The 22,661-nt window shown below is 36.6% G+C and overlaps 1 protein-coding gene across 1 annotated transcript in view; it reads right to left on the reverse strand.

Moving 5' to 3' along the window:
- Positions 1-22,661, reverse strand: part of ESR1 (estrogen receptor 1) — a 108,033-nt gene that overhangs the window by 7,918 nt on the left and 77,454 nt on the right. The window contains 2 exon segments of the mRNA XM_058021640.1: positions 5,773-5,906; positions 16,661-16,799. Of these exon segments, the coding sequence (XP_057877623.1) occupies positions 5,773-5,906; positions 16,661-16,799 (273 nt within the window).

Raw genomic sequence — 22,661 nt, forward strand, 5'->3', positions numbered from 1 at the left:
TATGCCCTGTGCTGCCTCTCAAGCTTGGCAGCCATGTCGCTGCTCTGAATGACCCTGGAGCATGGATTTGGGCACTATGGGAACAGCAGGAGGAGGAAGACAATGCCACTTTCCTGCCTGGGTCTCACCAAGGTCTGTACCAGGTGCTGGGTGACACCTGTAGCTAGTCCTATCTGTGGGCTGTGCACTTTTCCTGGTCACTTGGCTCTGAAACCTTGAGGAGACGCTGTTCCCCTTGAGAGCTCTGGAATACTTACCAACCAACCCAAGCTTTCAGCAGCTTTTGCCATTTCCCCTGTTGTTTAATATTTGATTTTTAGTGATTTTTCTAGACAGTTTAGAACTGAAAAATGTTACCACAAAACATGCAGACAAAACCAGGGGTTTTTAATGGATGTTTGCCTCAACAAAACTCTCCCAACCAAGCAAAAGCCTTGAAAGGTGTGCTCCTTCACCTGCAAAGCTGACTCTGCTTTAAAAACAGTGTCCAAATCAGCTTGTGCAAATTTAGCTGTCTTTCACTGCTGAAAGTGAGCAGCCTGAAGGTTTGGATCAGATAAAAATTTTTCCAGAAGACAAAACATCTTAAAACTCCCTCTCCAACAGCCCCTCTACATCACCTACAAGAGTCTCTAATCCAGGCATAAGAGTTTTTGCTGCTAGTAAATCTTGAGAGCATGAAGCACATCAGCTTTCAAAATGGAAAAGTCTAAACTATTTTGGGCTGTTTTATCTTGATTTTTTTCTGGACAACAACACACAGCCAATGTCAGTCAGGTCACAACAACACTGTGCTGCCAAAAGAGGGCTGTTGCATTCAGCATCAGTTTTTAAATCTTTTGGACTGAACCAATAACTCTAAACAGGTCATATTGCCATAATCCAGTCCTGAGGCACCAGAGGTTTAAGATGTGCATACAGGAATGCAATCAAACTGGCTGCATCATAGAGTGTTCATTGTCTTGTGTCTATAACAGACTTGACAAATCCTATGCTTTGGCCCCTCTGCATCAGCTTACAGAGCAAAGAAGAGATCTGGATTTCGTCCTTGGGAAAAAATGGTTTCTGGAATAATTTTTTGTTTTTCTTTTCTTTAAAGCATCGTATATAGCAGAATATGGAATGCAATTATTAAACTGTTAAGAATAAAAGACATTCAGACACTAGTATGCACACACAGACAGACATATATGCTATAGCTTGTCAGATATAGATGGTATAGCTTGTTTTTATTGTTTGCAGCCTTGGGGCTACCACTGGATGTGAAGATATTTTGCTGTGCATCTGAGCAGTCAGGGAGTTGAGATTTTTTTAACATCTTGGCCTCCCTCATCTCCTCACATCATCTGGGTACTTCAAGGACCTGACACCTAGAAATACTGTAACCTACAAGTAGTTTTTATGGTGTTTTTCCTCTCTGCTAAAGAGAAATGTAAATGTGTTTGTGAATGTGAGTGTCTCTGGGAAAGAGTAAGCAAGAAAACTGTTTTAAAAGGATAACTCCAACATAGTACAACTGAAAATTATCAGTCAGAGGGCTTAATTTTGGTAATGGGTACTGCTTCAAATTTAATATAGATAAATAGTACAGTGGCCTCTTTTCTCACATGGCTTTTCATAGCTATTATTATTATTTTTACTGAAATTCACAAACAGAAACTGGTCCTTGGGCTTTTCTCAGCTGAACATTTTTCACCTGACTCTGAACACCCTCACGTATGCCTATTGACAATACAAGGTTTGATAGCTTAACACATACTGTAGGGGCAAGATTCTTAAATATCACTGGCAGAGCGCAATCCACTAGAAGGAAATATTAATCTCATAAATGCACAGTGCCTCCAGAGAAGTTTGCTTCAGCCACAGGAAACTATTGTGCTCTTGCAGCAATACCCCATAGCTTCATATTACTGAAACTAGTAAAAGAAAGTAATATTTAGGAGGAATTTGTTTCTCACCTAGGTCTAGTCTAGAAGCTATTAAAAACTGTAAATCACAAAAGCACTCCCCAATAACTGTAGAGAATTCAGGCAACTGCCAGTCAATAACTGCCAAGAAAAATTATGTTTAGTTTTCCTTTCTACACCCTCACAGTGATTGCTCCTGCCCCAGGCCATTGACCAGAAATTGCCCAAAAAAAAAATGCTGGTTATCACACACTCATAAACATCCAAGCAGAGCTTTCAAATGAGGGTGCAGAAAATTGCCTTAGCAAAGTGAAATTTAACAGTCTCCAAGGCCTTTCTAAGCCTAAATTCAATAGCTACCAGGTTGATTTCCAGCTCTTTCTGTAGGTCAGTGTTGTAAAACCTAACAGGCACAAGAACAGAGAAAGCGCCACCCCACAAGCAAGCAAAGCCTGTTGGTTCACACCCACGACACATACCAGAACAGGATCCCTTGGGGGCTGCTGTGCTACCATGCCAGCCCTTGGCATACACTGATAGAATTTTATATCTCTCACCATATATAATTATACATTTGTTGCATTTTACTGTAGAAGCGAAATGTCCTCAAAATCTTTTCAGTCACAATAAAACCAAGTTTAAAGTCTTTTTTTGCATTTAGAGTTCAGGCTCACAGAGCAACATCCAATTGCTCTGTAATATTCCACTACACACAATTGCTGTGAAGCTGTAGCAAGACAGGCTGAGGTATGAGGAAACTCATCTCTGTACCATGCACTCCTGGAATCATCCAGCCCCCAAAATAAAGAAATAAATAAGCACAATTTATCAGGAACGGAAAAACACCAGGACAAAAGAATAACAAACAGTCACGTGGAACAATGTATCAGGAGGTCTCCTGTATTCATCAAATCAACAAAATCTTTCCAGCTCTGTGGACTAACCAGCTAACTAATTAGGTTAATCGGCTTCTAAGGCAGATGTGACCTACATCATCATGTGCAAAATGAAAGCCTGCTGCTTTGCCACATAGCATAGGGTGGTACAATCCACAAGTTCCTCTTCTCTGATACACTCAAAAGTAAAACATCTGGCATCTTGTTGCCCTTTCATGATTCTAATATTTATTTTCCAATGTGAAGTAATAGCTGAATGTGGTTTTTGAAAACACTACTTTGCTTTTTAGTGAAAAAATTTATTGCTGCAGCTTTAGAGGGGGACCTTTAGGTTTGCTATTTAGATGGACATGATTATGTCCTTGTTGTTACAGACATGCTGTCACCTTAATATCTCAGGAAAACTGTGGTAGTAGCATAAGCATCTACCTTGGTTTACAAACAAAACCTTCCATCCTTTCTACATGCACTGAACAAATCTAAAAAAATAAAAACTAAAATTGTGTTTTGTCCAAAACCACATGGAAAAGGAGTGTAAAGATATTAAACAGCCTTGCAACATGTTGCAAAACTAGAAATGTCCAACAAAGGCAATAAACAACTCTACTTCATGTGAAGAGACTTCCAGATGTCCAAGGATTTAATAAAGAAATGTTTGTGTATTCTCACTGAATTAAATCCACACAACAATTTAGAATGCAAATGCGGACTGCTTTTAAACACAAGATGCAGCATAATCAGTCCTATTTGTTTAATTAATCCACTTGTTTAAACCATTTTGAGATCTGCTGGTTTAATCACATGCATATATAATGCAGACAGCATAATAAGCCAAAAATTGACTGTGTGTTTATCTGCTGTTTCTTTAGTAATAGTTCTTTAGTACTTCTGTGAAGTAAAGCAACTCCAGAAGACATTTTAGAGCATCTATGCCAAACACTCACACAACTCTTACACATATTCCAAATTATGCTACTTATCTCTGTATTGCAGTCTAATGCCTCTTAATTTGAGCATCTTGAGAGTCTGATAGTCAGAAACTCGTATCCACATTCCCACTGTCTAGTTATGAAAGTAGTTTGTTGTAGGATTACAAATACTGAAATGTACCTTTATGCATAAAGATAATGACATCCAATATAGACATACATTCTGTGGCCATATATACATTGAGTTTACAGTCGTCCCATCTCTCTTATATGCAGAAGGAAATCTGCCTCTGATTATCACTGACTTCACTTGCTATATATATATATTTTTCTTTTTTTTTAACAGTTTTTCCTTAGGGGAATCTTGTAATGAAAATTCCCATTAACACAGTGGGATGTGCTTATGAAGGATAGCTGGTGATGCCTGGCAGGGCTTTGTCGGAAAAAAATATTTTGCTTTATGAATCAATACTAAATACAAATAGGCACAAAATTTCTCAAGAGCATGACTTAAATTTTTCATGTTCAAGACATGAACATCTAATTTCTTTTATTCAAACCTCCACTTCCATTGTTTCTAACTGAAATTCAAAATTTTTATAAATCAATTATATATTCTAGATTTATTTAAGAAGTTTAAATATATTAGCTTTGAATATATTAGCTAAAATTCTGGAGGAGCATTAATTTCCAGGAAGAATATTTAACTCTAGGAAATATTCTGTTATAATTATCAGGGCAATAAAAGGAAAATAAAATGCCAAACAATAATTAGAATTGTCTTATCCTGGCAATTAAGGTAAGACAATAGCCCTTCATTCCTAATATGCCACTTGCTTTCCTAAAATGTTACTTTTTGGCAATTGGTTACAACCACAACAAAACCTGAACCACATTCATATCTCATAAAACATGCATAAGGCATTTTGTATTAGATTGTATAAATACATAATTTTGCTTGGACTTTGAGGAGACAACATCCAACCTTCCATAAAGAAAAGTGCCTGATCAATAAAGCAACATCTGCTGTGTTTACAGTTAGCCTTTGATGTCAATATCCTAAATTTCTTCTTCCTGCAATTTGGGCAAGTGATCTGTTAGATAACTGGTTAAAATGGAAACAGAGCCCTCCACATCTGTTTTCTCTAGAGGGTGGTACCATCCACAAGTTCAAAGACAACAGGAAAAACTTTACAAGTGAGTAAATCCTCAGCATTGGGGAACTCTGGCACCTTTAGTCACCAGGTAACAGCTTAGCAGGGAATTTTCTCTAAAGGTTTTTAGTTTGGTGCCTACATTATTATTTTAGATGTCTATCATTTCTATGAAAATACCATGGGTCTCATTTCTGCATATAAAGAAATTTTCTGGAGGGTTTTTTTTTTTTCATTTCAAACAGAAAAGAGTCCTCTGGTGTGCAACAGAAGTTTTCTGTCACAAGTTTCAAGTTAAATTTGCTTTTTCAATCATCTCATGTAAAATTCAAATCATCATAACCTGACACTTGTTATCGAGTCATCTATTTTTGAAGTGTACCTCAGGATGAGATTTACAGCCAAAAACTATAAAGGAAGTGGAAAGTGATTACATCAGTTTTAGATGCCTATAATATAATATAAACTAAACCATGATAAACTCGATCACATTTTTATTTCCTTTTATTTTGCCATCACCTGAGCACTGCAGTTAAGCATTGCCTTTGGGTGCCATGTGTGTGGTTCCAGCTACTTCAGTGTCTCGTAAGCAGAGTTTTAAGACCTGGTAACATCTAGTTCAAAGCACTCCTCTGACCACTCTCCACGTCAGCCGCACACAATGCATCATCTGCTCACTGCATCCATTTTCTGGGCCTCATCTACATCACCAGACAGATTCGACTCTGCCCACGCCTGCCTGGAGGTCCTGCCTGCATCTGTGTTGAAAACTCCTTTCCAATGCTGCTGTCCCAAAATGAGAACGCCATTAAGGACAGCAAGCAGTGTTCAACCACATGCAGAAGCAGCCACAGTTACCCAAGTGACAGCAAAGCACACAACTTACCAGAATTGAGCAGGATGATGGACTTAAGGCACACGAATTCCTCCCCTTGAAGGTTCATCATGCGAAACCGAGCAGCAGTAGCCAGCAGCATGTCAAAAATTTCCACCATGCCCTCTACACATTTCCCTTGATTCCTGTGTGAATACCATCAATGGGGAGACATTCAGTTTTAAACTGATGGTGCCGTGAGTTTTTCATCCCCTTGGACCAATACCCTCCAATTTGATTTCATCAGCTCATGAGCAAGTATGTGACTTCTTACTCTGGGCACATTTGATATATGTGTGATTACAAAAGCACTGTTTCAAGTAAAATAAATAAACTATTAAGTACTGTATTTCCAAAAAAAATCAGTTTCAGGAACTCATCACATTACTGTGATGGAACATTTTAAATTGACTCAACCAAATCCTTATATTGAGAAAAATATTTGCTTGAAACTACATTTTGATTTGTGTGGATGTGTTCTGCTTTTGTTACTTTGCTTCCTCTTTATTTTCTTATTTTCTCTTTATCTGAAAAGATCCCAATTCTCTACATTTCTCCCTCCCTAACCATTTGCACTTGTTTATAGATGCCCGAGCAACCTTTAATGTTCCAACACACTTCTCTTGATGTTCAGTATCAACATAATCCCTCCTTAAAGAACAAGCTTATTCATGAGCTCAGGAAGGACCTAAGAGGCCAAAATCATGTCTGTGTGACTGATTAAAACTATCAGTTCACTCCACATATCGAGTAACTTTTTACATTGCAGCTTTAAGCAAAGCTGAAATTTGGAACATCTCAAAGTGTTCATTAGCAAAGGCGATTAACCATCTCCTTCTGCTCACGGTGCAAGGCATTCCCACTCACTAATTCTCATATTGCCCACTCAACCTGCAGCTGAAAAATTAATGCAGATTGTAATTATTTCTTGTGAAAATTTAGTCTGCAGATCTTTTGGTCATTTTCACTGCTACCCTTTACAAGAACTACCTACTTTTACTTCTACTAGGCCTTCCTAAGTGAAATTTTAATATGTAAGACTTAATGAGTGATCCGTTCTGCTGTTTAGAAAAATAATACTTTTTAGATATGGCTTTCATCAACAAAATTAAGAAGATAATTGCTACAGGAAGATGCAAAAGAAATTTCAAATGAACAGACTATGATTTATAACATGAAAAAAGATTGAGCATGTCCTAATTTCACTGTCACAAGAAACCTGCCCGGACAGAGATACCTGCCTCAGGTCTTAACACAGATGTGCTGTTGAGAACCTGTAGCTGATGTCTGAACCCACACCAGAGCCTCAGACAAAGAAGACATCTTCCCTTCTGATTGCAGACTGAGAAACCTCTTTGCACTCTCCAAGGCATCAGGACAAGTTCCAATGCTTCTGATACAGTATATTTGCATACAACTATAGAAATATTAATTTCCTCTCTGTAGAGTTTAGCACAGAGGGCTAGAATCCTTTAATAGTTTTGCATAAACTTAAATAATGCCCAAAAAACCCTTTGTTTAAGAATTTAGTATTTCAGGATTTTGTGGAAAGAAAAAGCTTCTGTGGATCCAAAAAATAACCCATATTAAAAAAAAAAAAAAAAAAAACAAAAAACCAAAACAAAACAAAAAAAAAAAAAAAAAAAAAACAAAACAAAACAAAACAAAAAAACACAAACACATTTTCATGCCTGACTGAGATATCTGAGATATTTATTTCATTCCTAGAATCCACAAAACTACTGCAGCCAGCATTCAAAGCTTTTCAAAATATTACACAGTCTGAACAAATTGCAAAATTTGCATGTCTACCATCAGAGGAAAAAAAAGAAACGGGAAGTTATTTGTAAACTCAGACTATTTAACATGCCTTATGGTGCCTCCTGAGACAGAAATTTTGATAGCAAGTAAGAATTATTCCAAACCTCCTAGAAAAACAGTTCAATAGACTGTAGTTTACATAATCAATATTCCAATCATGATTCTCTTGCTGACAAGTATGACCTCTGGACAAAAACCCCTAATCCAGCAACACATATTCCATGCCCTTAAACCAACATGTGTGCCTCTTTCCCATCAACTGAACTCGCATGATAGAGGATTAGTAAAAACTATGTAAATTTAAGAGATGTTAAATTGTTCCCAATCTCTTTTGTTTTGCTACCTGCTGTGTGTGTGAAAGACCAGGCTACTCCAGGCTATTCCACTGTATGTAGGAGTAAGAATTTTATTTAAGTCTTGGGAAAAACTTAGACAGCAGGAATGCCTTTAACAGAAACACAAGATCAAGTAAACATTAATAATGAAGAGTGCTTGGGTGAAGGGAACAGGGACTCAAGGACTCAATGGATGTTCTTATCAAACTTTTAATTCAAAGGGAAATGCTAGAGAGATGCACCACCAAAACAAAGTCTGACTGTGTTTGTTATCTCTCTGTCTTCTTCTACCATGGTACTTCACTTGATGAAAAGGGACTGCCAAGAACAGATGGGATGCACAAGGCTAGGACAGGGAATATCAGCTTCAAAAGTAGACTTAGTAACTTCGTGATGAAGCCTCTAAATAAGGCTTGGATGTGCTCATAAGCCTAAAGGTAGGTTAGGAAACAGGAGAGAGGAAAACTGCAAGGATAACATTCACATTCCCAGTTAGACAGGAGAGCATTCACATATTTAACTCAAGTGCCCATGCTCTGACACAGAAGAACAGTAAGTCTGTGCACAGACTTCCAAACAAGAGAGGACCTTTATATACATTAATGTATTCTATATAAACTAGTTCTATTAACAGACATTGGTAGAAGCTTTCTACTCCTATGTGAAGCAACGCACTAAAGCAGCTTAAGGAGGTGGGATGTCAGGAAAGCTCCATCTGCAAGGATTTAAGACTAAATCAAGAACATCTACTTGGACGCCTTAAATACTGCCAGACAGGTATTATAGGGCTATTTAACTAACAGAGGATTCCACCTTTTCTCAATGCTGTGCTTTATCAGTCATTAAAAGATGAGAAAATTGTAATCAGTAGAGAAATTTTTCTTCAGACCATCCTGCATTTAATCAGTAACACCAAGGGATTTTGGGAAAAGTTTGGGGAAAAGTAAGCAGGAAAAAAATTGAAATAAAAAAAAAAATAACTCCAAAGCTCTAGAAAAAAAAAAAATCTGAAAAGAACAGGAATCAAAGAGAAAAGCAGAAACTACCAAGTGAAAAGTAAATCAAAGTGTCAGATGTGAATCCTGCTGATAAAGAGAAACGCTTATTCTTCTGTCATTATCCAGGAGGTTAGATATCATTTTGCTTTGGAAAAAATGTTGTTTTGATCACAACAATCTAGCTTGCACCTTCACACAAATCAACCAATAAGTGGTAGGTGGTCATGAAGGTGTGAGCTATGGAAAAGGACAAATTAATTATATGCAGGTCTTGTTCTACAGTTCTGTTTTGTTGTTTTCCATGTGGTTTTTGATTTGGGGATTAGGGAATTTTTTAATTGACTTGTTCATAAGCCTTCAGATGTAGAAGGCTCATCCCATTTCTCCCTGAATACTGGTTTTCAATTAACACACCCTGGGGAACTTCATAGACTACAGTCAATGGCTGGTACTACAGCCTGCACTTCCAGAGCATGTTGTTAAGACCCCATTGTTTCTTATTCAATATCAGCTTAAGAACAAAGATTTGGGTCTCTTGCTGGCTAAAACATATTCAAAATGTATAAAATTAGTCCAATATTTAAAAGTCATCATTGAAAAATATATGTAGTGGCACATTTATCAATAAAAAAGAGAAAAAATATATCCATTTTGAAGTTATTTTCACCTGGAGTTAGTCACAGATTAACAGAGCTGCTGGTTATTTTCACCTAGAGTTAGTCAACAGATTAACAGAGCTGCTGATGTTGCATGAATTATCTGGAAATAATCTAGTTTAGTGGCCCTGCTCAGGCATATATATTGCTGGGTTTTCAGTATCTCCAAGGACTGAGACTCCAAAACCTCCTGTCCTGTCACTGAGAAGAATCTTCCACTGCCTTCTTTACTTCCCCTCTCCATCAGATATTTATCAGACCTGAATCTTCTCAGATTCTCCTGGTTAAGAAAGTTGTTCCAGTCCACTCTTTGTGGCCTGTCACTGGCCTCAGTCCGGTATGTACCTGTCTGTCTTGGGTAGGGTAACTCAGAACTGGACACAGCACTCCAGAATTCCCACAGCACGTCCGAGCAGTGAGAGAGCATCACCCACCTCCAGATGCTGCTAAAGCTTTTCCTAAGGCAGTCTGGGAGGGCAATCTGCTGGCCCAGAGGGCACCTAGTTGTGCTGAATTCTCAGAAAGTTTATGGAGTTTCCCCCACCATGATGTTCTGGAGGCAATTCTGTATTTATCTGCATGCACATACTTAGGGAGGTTTCCTACTAATAGGTTTTGTTATTATGTCTTTCCTGTCCACACCATCCTGGTTTAAAGCTCCTTCACCATGTTGGCCGGTCTGTGGAAATCATGATTTTGCCCCACTCCATGGCATGTATCTCATCTCTTCCCAGACATGCTTGACCCTCACAGCAGGTTCCATGATAAAGAAGTTGAATCCACACCATCAATATCAGCTATGCAATCAGTTGTTGCCCTGCAGGCTCTGCCCATTCTGCCTCGAGCCCTTTCTCCTCAGCTGCTCCCATGGACTGCACCACCTGGGCTCCCACATGTTTTACACTTGCCCTCAGAGCCAGGTGGCCAACCAAGGGTCTGTCCTGACTTAATGACCAGAGGATGATCCAGCTAGGCAAACAGGGTAAGAGCAGTACTCTGCACATTTGAGCAGTGGTTAATCAGGTCTGAAACACAGAGACAATTAGCTACTAAGTACCTTTAAAAGATTTTTCTCTTTGTAAAATATAACGTGAAATGGGTCTACAAATATGCCAGGTAGGAGAAAATCCCAAAAATGCTGCTATGATAGTTTTAGGAAAACTAATTATTCCTTGGTCACATTTAAGACATTTAGATTAGAAAATTATTGTGAAGGCTCTCCATTTGGGAATAATAAAGCTAAAATAATTGGCCAAAGAAAAGTTATTCTGATTTACAGGAGGGCCTTTTTCAGTTTAATTTATATTCAGTATGAGTCACCATAAAGCCAAAAAAACATTTAAAAATTCTCTCCATATCAGAAATGCAAAGAAAGTTTGATTTTGGAAATAGCAGCATCACAGTACAATGTGACCTAGAACTGGGGCTTGAGCTTCCGAGGTCAGGGTTACTAGATGAACGAGTAATCTCATAATTTGTGTAGGGACTATCTTGAACCCAGAATTATTTCATTTTCTTTGAAAACTTCTTTTCTGTGCCTACAAGTCCCTCAGGAAATCTATCAGCTGAAAACCGTGAAGATATGGAGATCATAATGAGAGGGGGCCTCCTTTTCTTGTATTTTTGTAAGAATTCATCACTTTGAGCATTACCCAGCACTTCTCCAGACTCTGGAAGATTGTCCTTATGTTACATTTAAGTTGTTTGAGTTACAGAATTGGGTAGTCCTTGAATTTTGCCCAAAAAGACAGTAAAAACTGATTCACAATAAAGAGACAATAATTTTTAATTCTTTTAAGTTTTATAATTTTGTCTCTTGTAATAGTATCACTTTTTTTCATTCTGCAGGGTCTGCAGTATAATAATACATCTCAAAATTCAACCATACAGTAAAAAATGATAGAGAAATTGAATTACTTCAAGAGATCCTTAAACTGTCTACAAGTCAATTCATTCAGCTCTATCAAGCAAGTGCCTAATGACAAGATGATTTTTTGAGCTGGGTTTTCTGGATGGAATCTATTGCTATTAAAGATGTGATGAAAAGTAAATGTACAATCACTTTTCAAATCCATTTTGAAGGGCTAATTAGGATATACTTGTTGCCTATGCACTTTTCCCTTTTGAAATGAATACAAGCAGAAAGTCACTAAGGAAGCATTCTGAATCAAGCACTTGGGATCACTTTGCTTCAATTTTTCTAATAAATCAATGGTAACTAATGCATCCATAATTTCATATGAAATGTCATGCATTTACTCAAGTGACAGACAAGTGTGGTGTCCTCAGATATTTGGAACATTTTACAGGTTGAGGGACTAGAAAAACATACTCAGATTTCATCTTGATGCTCTTCTATTGTATCTAATTTTATCTCTACCAATATATTTACATAAAGAATGTAAAAAATTTTTTTCAGATATAGTAAGAAAAGTTCAGAAAAAAAGCCATGAAAGCAGGAAATTGATCAGCTACCCTGTCCCACAGTGAATGCTGTAAGGTTTTTTGCTATTGGTGTTGCAGTTCAAAGAGTCTCCTGCCATTGCTCAATGACAAAAGTCAGTAAAAAATAAATTCTTCTATTTAGAGAGAATAAAAATCTCCATCAAGCACTGAAAGTGGAAGTAAGTTTCCAGTAAGTTTCTGTTCTGAAAAACAGACTAGTTTTCTCCATAAAAAGAAACAAAAAACCCAATAGAAACACCAAAATACTGACTGTATTGAACTGAAATTTTATAAGTCCCTAGACAGATTTTTTTGCTATGAGAGATTTTTTTACAACCATGATAAGAAAATAGCAGTAGAAAATAACATGAAGACAGCCATACTGTCTCATACCAAAGGTATATTTAGCTGTGGGCTAAGCATACAGGCATTTGGATCTGCTGGTGTCAAGTGACTACCTCTAGTGCTGGGCTGGAAGCGATAATAACTGCAGGACTACCACACATCTTCTCAATGTGCTCATGACTTTATACAAATCCTATCATCTTTACTTTGTTCCCATTCTTCTAGTGAGAATCACAGGCAGAGAAGTCAGTCCATTTATTTAGTCTTTGTAGCAAGGCTTGTATCTCTATTGATTTTCTGTACAACACCTCTAGGTACCTCTCCAATTCTTTCAGTATTACTGTCAAGACAAAGAAAATCAGAAAGGCACAGTTTTCTAAGCACAGATGAAGCACAGAATTAAACAGAGGAATGGCAATGATCTGTATTATTCCATGTTTACAACAGGAATAATGCAGAATAATATTATTATTCTGTACTATTCCTGTTGTGAACATTCCCTGGGGGAGGGAGAGCTGCAGTCTCTGACTACTGACAAGCAAAGAAATGCTGGTTCTATAGAACTAATCGCTGGGAACAATGAGATGGAAAGATCAACTCAGAATGCTGTTTAGGAAGATCAGAATTATTATTCTCCTACATACATTCCATCACATTTGTCTACATAAAATTTGGAACTTGTTTAATACTTTTTGGAAATTCAACATGATGTCCATCATCTCCTTGCATGTTAATTTCTTAAATGACATCAAGGTATTCGTGGCTTCCTCTTACAAAATTCACAGTGACTCTTTATCACTATGTCATTTTCATTCAATTTCACAATTTCAGCCACTTCTTTAGATGGCATCTCATCAGCTTCTTTGCTGTGGTCACCAGGCTTCCTTTTTATAATGCAGCACTGCATTTCCCATTTTGCTGAAACTGACAATGTTTCAAGTGAACTACTTCTAGAATGATTTTCTTTATAATTATGTTTCAAGCCTCTGAGTAACCTGGGATCAGCATGATATTTGAATGCAACAAATCCTTTCAAACTAAAGTAAAATACAACTTTCTTTTGCCTGAAGAAACATTACATTTTCTTAAAAATTATAAACAGTCTACTGTCAGGCCTGACAAATTCCAACCCTGTTCTAATGACATTTTTAGGGCCTAGTTTCTTGGGAACCCTCCAGACAGGAAACATCTGGTTTGTCCTACTAGAAACCTAGGCCTTTACTTCTGAATTTGCCTTATACAATATAGTAATTCTCAAAAACAGAATATAAAATCTTGAACTTATTATTTGATTTCAGTAAGTACTGTACATTACAGTACTGTGAGTTTGTCATTGTATTTCCTGATTGAGCCTGTTTTTCTAATATATAATTATTGTCATTTGAGCATTTTAATAGCAGCAGTTGTACACTGTAAAAGTCTACTAGTCCTACATAACTGGCAGACTGTTTAAATTTTGAATCAAGACTCGAGTATTTGGGTAATGCATTAACAGAATAAGAAAGGATGCTTTATCTCACAAAATGCACTAATTACAATGCAGAATGGGAAGAAAAAGAGATAATGTGATTATATTCATCCATACAGAAGACAGCAGTCTACACATACTGTCAACTTAATTGTTGTGTAATTATTTTCTTGCAGGCAAAGAAAAATTTTTAAAAGCAACATAGAATTATTAATTAAGGTCTGATTTACAGATTTTTTCAAGAAGTCTTCCAAGTGTGAATTGTCGCAAAGGAAAGTTGAAGAAGTATTTATTTAAAAATGTAACTGGCTGACTCACATAGAATTAGAAAAGACAGTTTCCAAAAGATCTTCAGAGACAAGACAAGCATATGTCTAATATGACCCAAGTAGGAGGAGTGAGTTGGGAGAAGAATGATCACATTTTTTTCAAAAGACAGCAAAGCTGAAAGGTTATTTTTATGACATTTCAGATAGATGTTAACAAGACAAGACTGTATTTATCTAGCCAAAGGGCAAGAAAAGTTGTATAATAAAATTTGGTGTGACCTAAGCTTTAGGAACAGATGTATACAAATTATACAAATGACTACCTATATCAAAGGTCCTTGACAAAAAGAATCTGTTAGAATCAGGATAAGCCTGAATGCTAAAATGAAAGGAGTTCTCAGATCAGAGAGGATGTCTGCAACAGAATGATCACAGAGATCTAGAGGCATACACAAAGCGTGTTAAAACTCTATATTAACAATAGAGAGTTTTCACTAAATATAGAAATGTTGGATGGGACTCTGAGAAATGGGGTCTAGGGAAAGGTGTCCCTGCCCATGGAAGGGGGGCTGGCACTAGTGATATTTAAGGTCCCTTCCAACCCAAACCATTTTCTAGTTCTATGAATATTTGATGCAGTGGAAGGACTTCATTGAGAGAAACAGGCTTTGAATCAGTGTCTGTCCTGCCCTCTGAAACTTGACAAACAACAGAATTTTGCTCTATAACACTCTCAAAAGCCAATTTGCCCAAATCAAATTACCACATCAAAATATTTTTAGTACTAATTAAGAAGTAAATTAAGAGTTATTTAACTGATTAGCATATCACTGCTTCCCAGAGTCAAGTAATTTATTATTTTACTTTCTGCAAATATCCCTACCAAATGGAGTGAGGCAAGTATACGATGACTTAGAAACATGTTTCTTATTATTTGAAAATTAGAAGATGTAATAGATCTACATTTTTACAGTCTCAATTGAAATTTAGAAAACAGAGCCCTGAAGTTCTAGTTGCATGCAATGGTTTTCTTTAATCCAACAGTTGACTTAAAACTGTGTGAATCAACTGCTTAAACTCCATTTTACTGAGAGCATGTGGATTTTAAGTTGAAGAAGACCAAAATTTCAAAATTATTTCAAAACTGTTGCAGCTTTTTGTGCAGACTATACTTACATTTAGACAAGCAGATATTTTCTGTACCTAAAACAAGAATGTATTTTATACTCTTCTAGTTCCATAGCTCAGTTCCATAGCTCACAGATCATTGTGCTTACACAGGTGGAATAGGATTTTTCCTAAGGCAATAAGCATTTCTCTGTTATTGGGAAATATTTCGTTTTATTCTGTTATGTTTTATCATTTGTATTTTACTAAAATGCTAAAAGTAAATCCTGGGGGTGTGTGTGCAAATAGAGGGCAGGGAATCAAAGGATTAACACTGCATGAATGCAACCATGGAAACTCAGTACCCCACAGTCAACGGAGCAAGCTGATCATAAGAAATTTTTCTGCTAATAAGAATTTTGATTAGTTTACACCCCTGGTAGCTGCAGTAGCTGAGGGCACTGCCCCTGACATTCTGTTGCCACCCCTGTGCCCTGGCAGCTACCTGATGAGGTCAGGAGCTTGCCCAGCTCTCTGAATACTCCATCTCAGTTTGGCTCTTCTGCCACTTCCAGTTTAGACCAAGATGCCAAAGAAGTGACCTCTGTGCACAGCAGCTCTCCCCTGCCAGCTCTGCTGTGTGGGCAGTAGTCTTCAACTAAAAGGGGCACCAATAGCTAAGATTACTCTATCCTAAGAAATTTTGTCTGAAAATTTAATTGAAATTTTTCATGAAACTTTTCACACGACTAGGAAAAGAGAGTTTGAATTTATATCAAGAGAGTAGAAAATATATTTTAAATTATCAGTCTTCTTGCTTTTTACATGAAGACTGCCAGCTAAAATCCAGGATATTGCCATACAGCACAGATGAATATTTTTTCTCTCAGAAATACTTAGCATATTAGCAAGACTGGCTAAAAAAAAAAGCTTAGTGAAGGGAGCAAGTATGTGTTTGACATATATGTCTCCAGTTTTCATGAGGAAAAAAACCCCAAACTTAATGTATTCTCTATGAATAAATAAAACTACACTTGAGATTCTATGAGGATTTTCTCTCAAAATTTTGTCTGGCTGCTTGGAAAAATTCATTCTAAGAAAAACTAGGAGTATTTTAAATAAGCTAAAATAACTATCTGAATTAAATGAATAGTGTTCAGTTTTTAATTTAAATTACTTCTGCAACAAACAGCAGAGATTATAAGAGAAATTTACTCCTGACTTTGGAAGGAAGTACTTCAAGCAGCAGACAAATCTCAGATGTGTTACTTGTCCAATAAATGACCAGTATCACATTCCTGAGCATTCGTTTTCCAGTCTCACCTACCATAAGCCTGCTTGACACATGATGTACAATCAAATTGTAGTATTGGTGAGATGATATCATGCTAAAAATGAATCTGATTGCAGCAGAAAAAAGTTAACTTAAATAATGCACAGCAACATGCAGACTGACCTGTCCAGTAACAGGTTAGGTGCAAACAAAAGCTTTCCTGGGTGTTCCATGGAGCGCCAGACTAAGCCGATCATCAGTATCTCTAACCAGGCACATTCCAGTAGATGGACCTGATCATGGAGTGTTAAATCCACAAATCCTGAAAGAATAAACAGGAGACAGTAAAAACACTCCAATTTTGTAAGTGGAATAACATTATTCAGAAAATTAGGTTAAAGAAGTGCTTTAGAGCTTTTGGATAACCAAAAAGAGCAATAAAACGGATGTTTGTTCTCTTCATATTTTGGGCTGAGTTTTGTCCACTGGGGCTCCCAGTTGCAGTCAGAACAGTCAGAACTTTCTAGCCTACTGTTTTTGTCCTGGCTCTACTCTTCCCAGAAATCAGGGCAAGAGCCTGGACAGCATCTCCATCCCCATACCTGTTGTGAGGGGCATGGGAATCCAGGTGCACGCTGCAGAAAAAGGGGCATCTGTCTGCTCCAGCACCACGCTGCCTGGGGCATGAGGCAAACTGGAAAAATGCCTGCTATAAAATGAAGTGACATCTCTAATCAGCTAACCCCAGACAAATTCTCTTGGTGGAATGCTGTTTTACAGACTCATGACAATTCACTCTGCTGAAAGTGTGATACGTGTGTGGAAGAGGGACCAAGGAGCATATCAAACAAACTATGGAGCAAATGCTGATATTTGTGAAATCAGAATTCACTGATGAAACACCTGTTTATATTCCTAGTGGACTATAGAACATGGAGGAAGTAAGTACTTTGTATTTAAACATTGTTTAGAAACAATGAATGCAAACAAGAAATGGCTTATAACCATACTACAAGAAACTAAAAAGAAAGAATAATGGTGAAGGTAGACATGTAGCTATAATCACAGTGGTCCTCCCTGTGTTCATTTCATGCAAGAGATTGAATTATTGTCTCTTTTGAATTCTCATTCTTCATGAATATTTTTTTTCAATCCAGAAATATAAGAGAAGTGGAGAATAATACGTATTGCACAATACGATTTATTAGATCTTGCGTAAGTTATTCCTTGAAATTAGAATGAACTTCCTAAAATAAAATGTGCAGAAGTTCCCTTAAAATAGGTCATATTTATTTTTTACTCAGTGTTAAACATGAAACACACTATTGAAACTTGCCATAATTTTTTGGGGGAATTGTTATGATTTATACTGATCTTCAGAATACAGAATACATGGTAAACTGCCTTACCAGCCCTAAAATAGCAGGGATTTTCCTTCTGTGTGTGTCCTCTCTGAAGGTATGTACTGAGTCAGTTTTGAGGAATATACCTGCCATACACTTGAATATTATCTTGAGAAAAAGGAAGAAAAAAGGCACATATTTTAAAAGTCAAATTATGTGCCAAGAAATATGTTTTTCAAGTAAGAGAGAGGTAGAGAATAAACGAAATGCAGTTCACAAACACATAGAAAATACTGTTACATCCGGTAAAACAGTTTATTATTTAATTATATTTAATGAAAATATCTGAGAGAGCCAATTAATCTATTGGCAAGAAATCCTCCAGTAGAAGGAAACAGCTCTGACATGTTTGAAATAAAACACACCTATAGATCATTAGAAGTGAATTTAGGCAGTTGCAATACCTGCTGTTTTTATGGGTGGGTTAACAATAGAGGAAATAAATAATTGCCTTTTCCTGTATTTTTCCTTTATTACCAAGTACAAAAAATTATTTCCAGACTTCAAAGACTGATGAAATGGCACTTGTCTGAGTCACCAAGTAGCTTGAACAATAGAGCTGAAACTTAAAAGAGCAACATTCTTAACTACAAAGCATTGGTTACAGCACTCAAGCACAAAACTGGCAGAAAGAAAATGTCTGTATATGGAGAACAAATAATAAACACCAGGTTTCCTATTAAGTATTGCCTTAAAATGACAATACATAATAATTGCCTTGATGGCTTTTAGGTGACATTTTAAATTTATTATCTTGTTGTTCATAAAACTGGCTAGTTAGTTTAGTTAAAACTGAATGGTAAAACTGAATGTCCTGCCCAGAGAAGCTGTGCATCCCCATCCCTGGAAGCATTCAATGCTAGGATGGAGGGGATTTTGAACAACCTGGTCTAATGGAAGGTGTCCCTGCCCATGGCAAGGGGGTTGGATGGAACTGGCTCATCTCTAAGGTCCCTTCCAACCCAAACCATATAAAACAAAATTCTATAAAATAATAGATTTGATGAAACAAAGTTCTGTAAGATAACTAATACTGTAAAACCATCAAACATATTCACTGAATGAAAATATTTTAAATTTCGTATTTCAGTATAGCAAAAGGGTATGAACTGAACTGAAGTATTTCTAAAGGAAAGACATACAATTTACTTCTTTACCACAGACAATTTTTAACAATGACATGGAAAAAACAGAAGTAATAGTTCAGACATCCTGTTGGCATTTGGGAAACATCTAATGAAGACAATGAACTTTATAAAAAGTCTGAGAGCAAAAGAAAGTTGAATTATCTCGGTGTTACCTGAATCTGATAACCATCCTGCAAGTGGGATGAGAAGTTAGACAGAAAGGTAGAGAAAGATCAAAATGAATAAAGCATTGAAAAATATGCCCTCTGGTGAAGAGTCAGAGGAATTTAGTTACTCTTTGTGAAGCCAAATAGTCTTGAGGGGTTGAAGGACCGCAATGGATAAAGATCCAAAGAAAAAGAAAATAGCATTACAGAAGGTAATGGCATAACAGAGAGAAGCCCATGCTGGCAGCTAGACTGGCTTCAAGTCAGACTGCAAATTAGGGGGCATTGTTAGCAACAAAAGTAGTTATTACCCAAGCATCACATTAAATTTCCTTGAATTTGCTTTCATTTGAAACATTAATCAAGATCTAATAATTCTTTTAAGACATACTTTTGTTCAAGAAAGTTGATTCAGAATAATGTAACAGAAGTTTAAATTAAATTATGAATAAATCATTAGTCAGTCAATCATGTAGAGCATGTTGCACTTTAGTGTTGCTGAAATTATGTGTAGATGTGCACATAATTCTCAAATTTCAGTACTCTTTTAATGTGGAAAGTTTTGAAAATTATTCAGACAGTATTTTTTACTTGTAATTTTTTATTACTGTGCTTTAAGGAAGAAGACAGACATTCACTTCATTGTTGATAAATTAACTAATTTGGATGCAGTTTGGATGTAACCTACATCGCATTCCATATACCAGAATGACCAATTCCATGATCTTATACCAATCAATATCAATAACCTAGACTGCCACTAGTCCATCCTACATAATGACATGTATCATATGTTTGGCAGGAGAAAGATGCTTAGAGGACAAAAGCCATGCCTAGACTGTTCCTCCTTTTTCAAACACAGATAAATTAACAGCATTTCTGAACGATTGCCAACAACAAACGTTATAAATGTAGCAGAAATTCTTGTAGGAATATGGAAATCTGAATTTCTGAAAAGCTAGAATGATCTTGGGTGAATTCAGCTAGGAGTAAGGGGCAAATAAACTTCTCTGTAGAATGCAAAACTGTAATGTTCAAATTAAGTGATTTTCCTTTCTAGTATAAAGTGGCAATATGTGCTGCATGAGTGACAGTATTACACAAATCTCTATTTTTTAGACATGCTTTGGCAAGCATGACTTTAGATTTGGCAATTCAAAATTGTATGATCCCATCATCTTAAAAAAAAAGGAATACAGTAACTATTTATTTACAAAACAAATAAGTAAATATCTTTGTAACCTGGGAGTTTGAACACAAGGACTAGTGGAAATAGTATTTGGTAAAACATACACTCTTGAGAAAAGTAGTTTATGCTCTAAGTTGTTTGATTGCAGTAAGGAACAACATAAAGCTCAGACAATTTTCATTTGCTAAGGGAACATACATTGTGCACTCTTCAGTTCTCTGAAATAACCACTACCAACTCATGTATATGTATCTGTATGTGTGTGTGTGTGTGTGTGTGTGTGAAAAATTTTACCAATCTTTCTGAAAATAATAAATTCATCATTTGCCTTAGTGACTTTTGACCAAATAAGTAGCTACCCATTTTATGAGGAACAATTTCCATAGCAATTACCATTCTCTGAGACCCAATAGCCAGTGACATTGTAGATTCAATCATTCAACAGGAAGCCCTCCACTGGCACTTACTAACATTTGAGGATCATTATCATAATATTGCAGTTTCTACTAATAAGACACAACTACAGGGTGTTCAGAATGCTCAAAATCACCTAAGTAAATGGGAAAAAAAAAAAAAGAAATCCTTCCTTTTACATGTGATTCAAATCTAATCCAACCTATATGCTTATACTATATCTCCTAATTACCATGATGTGTACCTAAAAGATTCATGTCAAACAATTTTTGCAAGAAAATAAACATTATCATGTCATAAAGAATGAGTCTGTCTCCAGATGCTTTGAAGGAAAGTAAAGTAAAAGCAATAAACAGTTTTAAAAGCAATAGCAAACCTCCATCTATCAAAGTATCCCATTTACAACAGAAATTGATACCAGATGTTTATGGCAAAAAATACAGCAGGAAAAATAGGCTTCTACAGGAACTTTCCTCATGTTCCAGAGGTATACAGCTCAGACTTGCAGACCTGGAAATGATCTTTTTGTGATTGATGTCCCATAACATTTTTCCCTCCAAGTTTCTCCAGGTGCTTTCTGAACCAATTTGGCATTTAATGCACTTCAGATATGTTTTATATACTTTGAAGCAGTAGTTGCCAGTAAGAATTTTCATACTCTCAGTTAACACTAGGTAAATCACAATCTGCTGTTGTTCTGAAATAAACAAACAATTCTCTCTGACTATCTCTTGAAAAATCTAATTATTGTATTGGAAGATTCCATCATTCCCTAGGTCATCATCTCACTTCTCTTTTCCAAACATTATAATTATATTCAGTCACTCCTTAGATGAAATTTACTCTGATCACCTTTGAAACAATGTTGTCCTTCTTGGAGCATTTTCCAGTTCAGCTACATTCTTTTAGGGACAGTGAGACCAGGACTGCAGACTGTTTTCAGTCTGTCCTTATCTTCATTATGTTATGCAACTCAATAACATCCATAATTTTATCACTGTTATTCAGACCTTTATTTTTCCAGCAAGCTTATGAATATGTTCAACACTAAAGTCTTAAACATCCTGCCAGCTTGTCTCCTATGTCTTTAACTTAACAGCAACAGAAATTTTTATAATACTACCTACGGCAAAAACCAGGATATTGAACTCTACAAAAAAGTTGTGGGAAATCAGAACACCTAAATTTTGTGTCTTAAATGTGTCCCAACAGACCACTGGGTTTTTTTTCTATCTCAATGCAGTGTTTTGAAAAGTGGCAACAACCACTGGAAAAGGTTGTTGTTTACAATTCAGTACAGTGCCTCAGTCATGTGACAGTCATGTAATAAACCACATTTGGAACAGAACACTAATTAGGCTGGCAAAGACAGCAGAAAGTAGTGGTGGGTGCTGCAACCTAATTGCTAGCAACCATCCAATAAAGCAACAAAATAAAGAGAGGCTTGTATGGAGAAAAATATCTAAGTAGATGAAAGGCAAACAGCAAAATAATTCCTAGGCAAGTTCTGTTCTCGAAAAAACAGCCATAGAGAGGAAAAACATCTGTTCTTCCTAACCTAAAGCACACTGAAGGACCAATACCTCAGTCACCACTGTTTGATCGAGTGGTGAAATCTGTGCCTTTTTCAATGCCACGAGCTGGGTACCCAACCTCTCCACTTTAAAGAGAGTGGTGAGACTGCATCTATGCATTTATCTAGCACATGACATGACATTCTGTTCTGAAATTGCACAGATCACTCAGCCTCTTCAACCTTTAAGGCTGAGCCCTGAAACCTTTTAGTTAAGAGGTGCCTAAAACCCACACCTTGACTATAGCCTTGTCTGTACACAACAACAGCAGAGCAAAACAAATTCTGAGGCCAAGTGAATCAGAGAATCA

This window comes from Melospiza georgiana, chromosome 3, assembly GCF_028018845.1.
Source record: "Melospiza georgiana isolate bMelGeo1 chromosome 3, bMelGeo1.pri, whole genome shotgun sequence".
Lineage (NCBI taxonomy): Eukaryota > Metazoa > Chordata > Aves > Passeriformes > Passerellidae > Melospiza > Melospiza georgiana.